Genomic DNA, 11864 nt, shown 5'->3' with positions numbered 1-11864 from the left:
GTATTTGTATGCCTCATATAAGACATCATAACTACTACTAGTAAATCTAAATAGTGAAAATAGGTTTTGAACTATTTCTCTAACATATCTGACATTTGCATTCTACTGTGATCTTGATCTGTTTCATATATTATGCAAAGCCTTGATTGGCAAAACTGGGATAAAATGTTTACTAATTATATCACAATATAACATAAACCATGTTTTAAAAACCACAATATTTGAAATAATGACTGAATGTATTTATCACATTAAGTTAGAAACCGAACAAGCCAAATAAGACACATCGTGATTTGTGAACCTATTACTGCTGAGCTGTGAAAACTTTGCAAATTTAGTCAGTTCTGAATCACTTACCAAATTTCATACGTATATATTCGTAAGGGTCTTCCTGCCACAGCTCTTCATCCGCATCTGTATAGCACATCAATGGGAAGATAACATCTTGGATAATTCCCTGCAAATAAAAATTATTTGTTTTTATAGCTGCTCTAATTTTTTTTAAAAGGCAGAGAGGCTTCCAATATCAAATAAATTTAGAAATGTCAATAGTAAAATCAAATGTAAAACTCATCAACACAAGTTAAAACTCAAGTCAAATTCTGCTAAAGCAGAGCTTCAGGGGAAAGAAGTCATAACTTATTATTTAGCTATGCAGGCTTCATTCCAAAAAAAAAAACAGGAAAAACAACTTACTTGAATATGAGGTTTCAGATTTTTCCAAGTAACTGCATGTGATACCCCTTGATTGATATAGTTCAAAGTCTGCTGTAGAACTCTCGGAGCCATATACTGCTTTTCTTTATATTGATATAACACTTTCAGCAAAACCTAAGGAAATGGATTGATTAGTTGTTTCTAAAGATTTAAGCTGTTTTCCAAAATGTGTTAGATAGCAGCTTTTCACACAGCTAAGACAGAATGAATATGTAGCATGTGATCCAGTGGCAAACTGAGTGTTTGCTGAAAGAAGTGGCAGAAAGAAAAAAGAAAAAGAAGCTAGATACATATAACAGCATTCTCTTGAATGAACTGTCTTATTTAGTATGAAGCAATGCTTTATGTACTGCAAGGTGACACATACAGAGAAGGAAAGATGGCAAAGTGTATGCAAAGTCTAATTGCTTGGAATGCCAGGAATTTGGCCTCCGGGAGCTTGAATTTGACTCATTATATACATCAACATTAAAATGCTTCTTTTATCAACAAAGGCAGAATTTAATCCCTTTGACTAAAGAAATTGTGTTCTCTAGGAAGTAATAAATTCTATTTGGCAAAAAGAAACAGACTACCGATTTTATTTCAAACATCTTCTATTTAAGTTTAAATGATTTTTAATTTTTAAACCAAAAAAAAAAAAGATTGTAAGAATCAGTTAATTCTCAATCACACCCAAATTATAAAGAAAAAAATTCCTACCTGTTGTATACCAACAGCGAATGCCTTTAAAAAAACTTCAGCAAATTCATTGTATTCTTTGGAAACATTACCAGGGCTTCCATACCTATTGCAATATTAGTAAAAAAAAAACCAATAATAATAACACTGTAATATATTATGTACATGTAACAAAAAGATAACGTTTAGAATACTTAAAAATGAATCTTGAGGGGGGGAAATATTACCTTTCAAAAAGTCTGGCTAAGATGTGGAGTGCCCACTTCTTACATTTCCACCATGGCAATTCAGGCCTATCATCTTCATCCACCTGGAGAGTTTCCTTTTGAAGCCAAATGAAAATTTATAGTATTAATTTATAATGTAATATGCTTCTGGCCTTTTATTTTAAAGTCTAATTAAATGGGGAGAACCATCTTTTGATGGGTAGGAATCACCTTTAAAATTATGGGGGACGGATGACAGTTACAATCAACAGAGAAATGTCACAAAATCAGCAGATCTTGTCTTGCATCTCTACAGGATAAGAGTTTATTTTATTTGTATATGTTCCATATATGTAGCTTAGGGCATTTTAAAAAAACCATTAGGATCATATTAAAATTACAATTTTTAAGTTTCCCACCACAAAAATGTGAGAAAATTTGCTGTCAGTTTTTAACTATTGAAGGGAGCCTTGAAATTGAGAAAAGGGAGATTGGGGCCATAAGATGCTTGTCCCTTACTATAAATATGTTTACTTTCTTACTCAACAAAAGGTTTAGAATGGCAAGATACAAAGAGAAATAACAAAGAGGCCTGCAACTTTTACTTTTGAATTTTCAAAAGTCCAAGGGACATGCTTATAAAAAAGCGACAGAAATCTATAAATGTAACTAAAATCCCACTCTCCAAAATTTACATCGTAATAGATAAAAATAACACAGCTATGTATATCATTTATTTGTACACTCAGTCATACAAGCAACTCATATACAATGTCATATACATAAATCACATAGTCTGTATAAAGTAAATACATACAGCTGGTACATCTCGGTCGACAACTGTTTTCAAAATTTCTATCCATTCTGCTAGGTTTTGCTGATTGATCAACTCCAGGGGTAATGTATACTATTAAGAAAAATTATGAGCAAAGCAAAAATGAGTTATGATTATAAATTAAGCAAAGATATAAACAACCTGAGAAAATCCACTCAATATTTAATTTCTTAAATTATCCACTTTCTTGGCTAAGCATCAATATATAATTGTTCCAATCAGTATGTCAAGATTAAAACAACTTAACTGTAAAAAGGACAAACCTGAACAAGGGCATAAAATATTTTGAAGATCTGTTTTTGGATAAGGACAGACTGATCAGACGGATCAGAAAGGAGCTGGATGAAACGATCTTTCAGAACAGGCAAGAAATGTTGCATTGCTGCTATCAATGGAGTCCTCTCTTCTGGTTTTTTGTATCTTTGAAAAATAGTTAAGAGCTGATTTTAGAAAAACAATCTATTAGATCCATCTCTGATTAAAAATGAAGAAATTTTATCCTATTTCCAAAGAAAGTACTGCATTGGAAATGCATAAACCTCTACCTTGTTAATTTCTCTGGATCTACATCGTTATCATAAATAAAGATGTTCTTGCTGTATGTCTTTCCTTTTTAAATGCATGACAGGAAAGAATAAGGAGAAAACTATATGCACTACAATCACATAAATACAGTTTGTCCAATGCCTCTTTTGTAGCCTCCACTGTAGGCACAGACACTAGTTTGGGTCAATTTTTTTCATTGTTATTGGGTGTCAATTTAAGGAATGAAATGGGTACCTTAAGCTAATCCCACACATAACAATTTTCCTTCTGTCAATTTAGGGGTATCTTAACGGATGAGAAAAAGTTTGAGCATATACAACTTCACACTTTAATATTTTCATTTACAGCTGATATTCTTTAAGAAAAATGTTTCTGCAATACATGGCCAGTCTCTAGAATCAGACTTACTTCAACTCAGTTCAGCACACTTTCTGGGCTGCAAAAAAATCAAACTTTTAAAATAACCTGACATAATTCCTTAACTGAGAGTGTTTTAGATACTTCTTAAAAGACATAATTTTAATAACAATATTTCTTTAAAAATAGTACAAGTTAATGTGGGAGAAAATTTTGAAGCAATTCAAAGAGGAAGCATCTTCACAGAACATTTTTATAGACAAAAATTCAAATTATTTACACAGATGTCAAGACTTTGAAAGCATTAAAAAAAGAGAAAAAACACTGTAAAAATTAACTCTTCTTAATAAAAAAATAAGTACAGTAACATATTCATATATAAATACAAATCATTAGAAGTGTAGCAATGTTTCTTAGATTTGGCAACTTTAAGATGTGTTGACACCAAGTCCCAGAAATACCACATATTGGGAATTGAAGTCCACACATCTAAAAGTTGTCAAGTTGAGAAACACTGATGTAGCATTTCAGTATTATTTGCGAAAGAAGCAAGCATACATATATTCTAGTAGGCATATTCTATCTGGGCTCTAAAAATCCAAATTACAATAGATAGCAGCAAAGAGATACAAAAAATATATATATCTCTGCCACCGTCTAGCAGTTTGCTGAACTTCTGCAGCAGATGCACCTTTGGGCACAGATGGCAAATGGGACTGAATTTCTCTCATTAAGTATATCATCATATGACCTGTTCACTTAGTGACAATTCCTATTGCCACTGTTAAGAGGGGACTATGCAGGTTGTTTAGCTCAGGACTAACCGCAACATGAGAAAAATTAGGAATCCAAAAGTGCTTGCTTATATCATTGAAACTGCATCCCAGGTAATCAGGGTGAGAACAATGGGTAGATAGGTGGCTGAACAAATAATCACTAAGCAAGAACTACCTGTGTCGCATGTTTATGTCTACAATTGTAGAAGACATTCATTCCTTATGAAAAAGTCATTTTTCCTGTACCTCAAAAGGTAAACAGACAACCGTCAAATCCAATCATAAATTCAATTTCATGTTTTATTCAGACAAGAAGGTCTGAATAAAACTCTACAACTCTAATGTAAAGTTGAATACAACTCTAATGTATAGAAAACAGTAATGTGTATTACAAATAAAGCACACCATATATAGACATAACACACTTACTCATAGTTCTTCACAAGTTGATAAAGACAAAGGAGTATTCCAAGCCAACAGGCACTATTATCAGACTGGAGATAAAATCCAATTTTCTCAACAACAGCAGTCCAACGAGTGGGATAATCATGCTTGATAATATGATGAATGCAAGTAGTAAGCTGTACTCTGGAACAAATGAGATATTTTACAAATAATATTGCTATTTTGAGCTTCTATACATTAACAGATTAATGTTTGAAGTAGATGTAAATACAATGTGAGTTGTAATACACCAAGGAGTTCATTTAAATGACAGCATTTTAATAGAGTTGAATAGGTATTCTCTTCTGTCAATTGCACTGTGTAATGCCCATGAATTTCTCTATCCCAATAAAAATTATACTTTCTAGTATAACTGAAAATACTCCAATTAAATATGAATTTGGAACAAGAATACTTTGTGACCACAACTTTAAATATACCTGATCAGTTCAGGAGAATGAATAATAGCTTCTACAATATTCTCTCGAATACAATGTCTATCTTCTTCTGGTATTGAGTAAGGCGGGTTATCCCCTGGAGTAATTCCCCGGTCAGGCCAATACTGGGTTATCATATTCTTCAAGTATATAACACCTGTCAAATAACAGTATTAAGATGCCCTAAAATTGTATTATAATTCATCTGTAATAATCTATTAGACATAACTATTAGGTCACAACCAGCACACAAGCAGAACTTGGAACTTTATAAAGTACTCCATCCTATGTAATTTTGTCCTAAAATTTGCTGCTTCTTTATTTTTTTAAAATAATGGAAGAAAAGTCAGCTATTTGCATTTTGAGGAATAGGAACCTTATCTACTGCAATCACTTTTGCTACACCAGCCCGTGTGTTGTGGTAGATTAAATCCCTAGACATCAAACTAAGTATCAGCCATTACTCTCATCTTACAAATTATTTCAGGCATAAATAACGAATTTTTGTAAAGAAAAATGGATATGACAGTGTCTGTCATAGATCTTAAGGGCACACATTATTTATTTATTTAACTTTCAGGCTTGTACAAAAATTTCTTAAGCTTTATGACTGGAATACTCAACCTGGTATGTATGGTACCAATCAGTACAACTAATATCAACATTAGGGGACTAGAATTAAGCTGAAGGAGGCTGAATTACCAAAATGTCTTATTAAGAGAAAATATGCAAAGATTGTTATAAATTTCAAGATGACCAATTGATAAACTCAAAGAAAGATTTTAATAAGAATAATTTAACATCCAGGATTTGCTCTTCCAATATATGCAAAAATATTGTACCCGATATTGATAATAGCCAGGATACCAGTTATGCAAATTACTTTAGTTCAGTTTACTCAATGGAATCATAACATAGTATTTTCCTTAAAATACTTCAGTTGATAAAATTTCCATCTAGCTGCATAAGACATGCATTACATGACTAGATACCTATTTGTATTCAATATTACTGATATTCAAGTAAGCAACATTAATAATGTATGTTTCTCAGACATAATAGTTTGAAAAGTTTATTGTTATCCAGTAAACAGTTATTCTATCTTTTTTAAATCAGTAATTTTTCTATGTCTTTTTCAAAATGTGGAATTGCAAAGGATGAGATGACCTCTTAATATATATATATATATATACACACACACACACACACACACAAGCTGTCATGTAATCATAAATTCTGAGGGATGCTTTTGTACAACAATAATCACGTCCACTCTAGCAAACTATTTTAAGCACAAGGATTATTCTCCCGACCCAGATTTAAGAGACCATCCTGTTCTTGTTTATATAGTATTACTCCACATTAAAATCTACTTTCCATTAGTTCATTTTGCTACTCACAGTCACTTATTAATAGCGCTAAATATTTATACTATAAAAAGTGATGAACTGTTACTTGCCTGCCTGTCTCACTGGTAAATCCAGTTGTTCTGACATAGTGATTTGAAGGAGAGTTGAAACGAAGTTCACTGATTTATGAGCCTATAAGCAAAATATAAAAATAGTTAGATGCTTACAATTTTAGAAAGCATTACAAAAGTTTTTTTTTAACCTTTTAGAATCCACATTTTAACTAAATGTGCATAGACATTAGTTACCCTCCTACTCCATTAGCTTAGAGGCCCCATCATCTAATGCCTACTAGTTCCTTTTTTTGGGGGGGTGAGGTCTTCCCATCTCTTTTGTTTCCTTTGCCAATTTCAGAGCTGAGATGGCATTACATTCCTCTCACAATGTTGCATAACCTCACTCAATCAGATAACTATCAGTAGAGCTTTGCTTTTTATGCTGCCCAGGCAGTGGAAGAAAAGAAAACCATCCTTGACTTAAGACTGGATTTAAAGGTGCCTATTTAAGAAAACAAAAGGAGGCCATTGTTTCACCTTTATCCTTCACTATATTCACAACTAGGAAGGTCAACATAACACAACTGCAGTTTTTTCCACCTTTTCAATGAATGTTCAACAGCCACTATGAGAATGGATTTAAAAGTGTTGTCATATTGCCATGCTAACCACAAGCATATATTATTGAGTATAAGATAAGAGACCGCAAAACATGACCATTAGTTGCCCATAAGGTATCTTTTTTTTCAGCTCCAATAATTTTCATTTGGAGAGCACAAAGTTGAAGAAGGCTGGTATAAAATGTATCAGTGCTTTAAAAGAGGCCATCTGATTATTTCATGAAAAATCAAGCTGTATTATGTATCAAAGAATGAGTTGCTTTTCTCATTAATATTCAGCTATGAAGATTAGAAAAGTCAACATTAAAAAAAGACAGCAAAAGGAATACAGGTAATCATCAACTTATAACAGTTCGTTTAGTTACAACGGCACTGTAAAAAGTGACTGGACTGTTTTTCACACTTAATGACCATTACAGCATCCCCATAGTGATGTGATCAAGATTCAGACACTTCAACTGACTCATATTTATGATGGTTGCAGTATCCTGGAGTCAAGTGATTGCCTTTTGCAACCTTCTGACAAGCAAAGTCAATGTGGAACCAGATTCACTTAACAACTGTGTTACTAACTCAATAACTACAATGATTCACTTAACAATTGTGGCAAATAAGGTTGTAAATTGGGGCAAAGTTCACTTAACAAATGTCTTGCTTAGCAACATAAACAGACAGAAGACAGAAGGGGGATGTAAAGCTACTTACATAAACATGTAGACATAGGTATAACACATTAGAAGGATATGGTTAATTTAGAAAAATTGGCTTGAGTAGCAATAAATCAATGCTGCACTCCTTTTATGGACAATGTAGATAAGAGAGAGCACTGGCAGAGAAAATGACTGTTTAATTGCCTTATTAAATTGGCAATTAAATTGGCTATATAATTAGCTTTGCATGGATGAAAGTGAAACTAAGTTTGTATGTATCTGATGTTATGAATAAAATGGGGGAAATCCCAAGAAGACACTTCCATGCTGAGTATTTGATCACTTTCTGAAAACCAAAGACATGTGACAAAGCTATTGTGTGGTGGGATCTGAATAATTAATAAACTTGTGTATAGCATGACAAAGCTTCCCCAACCTGAGCAACCTCCTGCTACATAAGCGTTACTCTCAGGAGTAAATAAGAACTGACAGTTCTGGAATTTGAAGTCTGGACATATGGAGGACCCTTCAATTGTAAGACATTGTTTTAGACCAATATTTCTCAACTCTACCAACTTTAAGATTTTAAGGTTGGCTGGGGAACTGAAGTCCATACATTTTTGTTGCCAAGGATGAGAAACACACTGCTCCAGACACATACATTACAGAATAAAGAATGGGCCTGCTTTCTTATGATGGCTTCAAATGACCGCTTAGAAAGATCACGAAACATAGTCTTCATATTAAAATACAGCACAGCTCATTTAATCTGAATCCCTAATCCTAAAATATTGTTTTGCGTCAATCAGACGACGACACATCTGGCCACATATCTCATTACTCTTAGGCAAGAGTAAAGTGGAATGAAAGAGTTGAAAATTATGAATGTCCTAGAACTTAAATCAGGTGGTTTTTAAATTTATACATTATAAATTAGGGTAGTTAAGCCAATTGTATAGTATCTTTGACTAAGCAAGAACATGATTAGCCATGCCTTAACCTAAATGGACTGTGTGGTATTGTGAAATAGTGGGTAAAAAAGTGGAAGACCATGGGGGGGGGAATAAAGGAAACAAGTTGGAAGTAACAATCTGAAAACTGAGTAGGAAGTACTGCTCCTTGGAATGAGACAATGGGAAGTCCCTGTTATCAGCTGGGTGAGAGCCAGGTGGAAAATAGAGGGGAGTAGACAAGGAAAGTGGATGGAATTAAGCTATTTCTATTTTCAGGACTGATGGTTGGAATATGTGAGAAGACTTGGGTGCAGTTATCATGTTGGTATCTACTGTGATTAGGATGCTGTTAGCTATTATTGGGTTGGCTGTGAGAGAAATAAGTAACAAAGGAAGACGGAAATGGAAGGGAAGATCTAAAAAATAACTATTACTATTAACTATCACTTCTAAGTACCTCCTCCCTTCATTTATTACATGCATATATAAATCAGCAAAACCTAACCTAATGCAAACATCATTTTCTAAAGAGAAATTATTGTGCCATCCTAACTTTTAAAATCACTTTCAACCATCATATTGAGAAATTGATGCCATTCACTATAAGTCAGTGATGGTTAACCTTTTTGGTACCAAGTGGCGAAACTGGAGCACACAGGTGCACGCCAGAGCACCAGAACCCGGAAGAGAGCAGCTGGCTGGTGTGTATGTGCGGGCCGAAACCCAGAAGAGCAGCTGGCTGGTGTGCATGTGTGCCGGATCAGTTGTCTGGCGCGCATGCGCGTAATGGAACCCAGATGAGCAGCTGGCGACAGCACACATGCCCAGAGGGCTCTGCATGCCACCTCTGGCACACATGTCATAGGTTTGCCATCACGGCCAAAAGGTGAGACCATCCCCAGACAAAGCTGAGTCATTTTCCAGCTATTATACATTGAAGATGTTTGGACACAACATACTACTCAGCAGTGACTCATTTTTATGCCACAGTCAATAAAAGATAACCAGAAAGAAACAGGCATGCCATAAAAAGAAAGCTATTCCAGAGTTGTTTGACAGCATAATCTAATCTTGATTCAAATATAATGGAGTAATGTCATTATACCATTGATACAACTTTGACAAAAATATGGGCAGCTAATCTTGAAATAATTATCTTATTCTTTTTCACTCAGGATTCATTCATCATCTGATATGCATTGTTTGATTTTTTTTAATAAATCCATTTATCACAGAGAAATTATTTCTTATTTTAGATCTGAATAAATCATTACTCTTCTTCAATATGCTGCTTTACTCAAGACAAGCAATGCTTATAATTGGCAGCATTGCTTATAAATATGCAAAGATTTAGGGAATATATATACAACATTAATGCTGTCTATGAGTTCAATATATTATTTATTATATACTAAGTTCCACAAAGTTCAAGCTGTAAAATGATTAATCGCCTATATTTTCAACCACAGTAAGTTTCAAAACCAGAAATATATCACCATCTTATACATAAAGATGTGAAACATCAGTTAAAAAAGCAGAAAGCTAAGACAAGGGAGGAAAATGGAAGTCTGAGATATCTTTTTTTTCTAGATATTCCCTCTGCCCCTCCCAATGTTGTACTATTTATTTTCATGATTTACTTTAAGAAAAATATTTTTAAAATATTGTAGTTCACCTGATATGACCCAACTTTCATCAGAAGGCAATCCATTTGCCATTCTTAGTATATCAGTTGATTTAAAACCTGCTCATCTAAAACTGCCTTGTATAAACATGACATAAACTAGTGCTGTGCAAATAGTTCCAAGCTCAGCAAGTTTCACTGAGTGTGGAACAAAAGTTCTCTGAATTCCAAAATGTTGTCCCAAAGTAGGATATAATGTTATCTCAACTGCTCCAGCATCCCACTGTGCACATTGACCAAAAGAAAAATAAAAACAGGTCACACTCCTGGTGATATCTGAGGGAAGGAGAGAGTGGAAATCATCAAGAGCAGTGAAAACATACATTCAAATTTCAAACTTATTTGAAGGACTAACAGGTAGGTAAGTAACTAAGTGTATTGCTACTATTATTATTTTTTTGTACTGGAAAGTTTGAGTTCAATGTAACATTGTCGTCTTTATAGTCACTGTGTATGTTGTGCTTTATCAAGCAGACTACCAAATGCAAAATTGCACACTGTGTATGTATATTAAAAACAAGCCTCAACCAAAGCCAGAAAAGTATTTCTCCATTACGTTGTTCCTGAGTATGTTGAAATGAAGGCATTTTTATTGCTTCATTTCTGGTATGTTCTGAGGCTGTTTGTGAAGGCAGAGTTTGAAGACAAGTATGTTTAACTGTTGCCTTCTACTGCATGGTTCAGAATTTTTTAAAAACATCATCCCCTAGATCAAATACTTTTTTCTGCCTGGGGGGCAAGACATATTCAACATAGGAACCCCAATCCAGGTTTTGTGACTCTAAAATGAAAAACAAGAAAGCAAGGGGCTTGTTTCAAGGGTTTTTTTTAATCCCTTAGGACAGAATGCACAAAACACATAAAAAGCAAAAAGGGCCACTAATGATAAACAAATCAACAGCAAATACATTTGCTGTTCAGCGGGTCAATCTCTCATAACTTTCATGTGGTTGTGGCTAATTTAGCTGGGAGGGATGGTGTCCCTGAGAAGAAGCATTTCTATAGAAAAGGCATGCTTCCTAGGTCCTTTGAGGTGATACTTTTTAATCACAGAACCCCTTCTGTCAAACCTGATGGGACACAGATAACCTTAAATAAAGCACCTCCACACTTTAAATGGCTTTATAATAACAACAAGCCCTATGAATAGTACCTGGAAGAAACTGGGTGCCACTGCAGCTTGGGAAATAAAGGCCTAAGATCATTATGGGCACACCCATAATTGCTCGTACCACTGCATTCTGCGCCAACTGCAGCTTCTAGATGCTCTTCAAGGGCAATTCCATGTAGACCATAATGTTGTACTCCAATTGGGAGATAACCAAAGCAAAAGGTACCACTGATATACAACACAAAAGTTTTACAAAAGCCTTCCTGGTCATAGCTGACACTTGTTCTCGGAACAGAAGCTGCAAGTCCAGACGGATCCCCAAATGTACACTGATTCTATCTAGGAGAATGTAACCCCATCCAGAATTAGTGATGGGAAATTGATCTAAGAGGCGAAAAATCCAGACACGTACAGTCTTTCTCAAGTTTTAGTTGAAGCCTAT

The 11864-nt window shown here is 34.3% G+C and overlaps 1 protein-coding gene across 7 annotated transcripts in view; it reads right to left on the bottom strand.

The window, feature by feature from the left end:
- Positions 1-11864, bottom strand: part of IPO7 (importin 7) — a 58827-nt gene that overhangs the window by 37710 nt on the left and 9253 nt on the right. For all 7 annotated transcript variants that reach the window (XM_058159626.1, XM_058159635.1, XM_058159591.1 and 4 more), the window contains exons 2-10: positions 6459-6540; positions 5003-5156; positions 4548-4706; positions 2703-2859; positions 2422-2511; positions 1626-1720; positions 1420-1504; positions 697-831; positions 358-457 (exon numbers count right to left, since the gene is read on the bottom strand). In XM_058159626.1, coding sequence (XP_058015609.1) covers positions 358-457; positions 697-831; positions 1420-1504; positions 1626-1720; positions 2422-2511; positions 2703-2859; positions 4548-4706; positions 5003-5156; positions 6459-6540 — 1057 coding nt within the window. The remainder of the gene's footprint in view (positions 1-357; positions 458-696; positions 832-1419; positions 1505-1625; positions 1721-2421; positions 2512-2702; positions 2860-4547; positions 4707-5002; positions 5157-6458; positions 6541-11864) is intronic.

This window comes from Ahaetulla prasina, chromosome 1 (genome assembly GCF_028640845.1).
Source record: "Ahaetulla prasina isolate Xishuangbanna chromosome 1, ASM2864084v1, whole genome shotgun sequence".
In the NCBI taxonomy this organism is placed as follows: domain Eukaryota; kingdom Metazoa; phylum Chordata; class Lepidosauria; order Squamata; family Colubridae; genus Ahaetulla; species Ahaetulla prasina.
The sequence above is the reverse complement of the archived record's forward strand: the minus strand, read 5'-3'. Positions and strand labels throughout refer to the sequence as shown.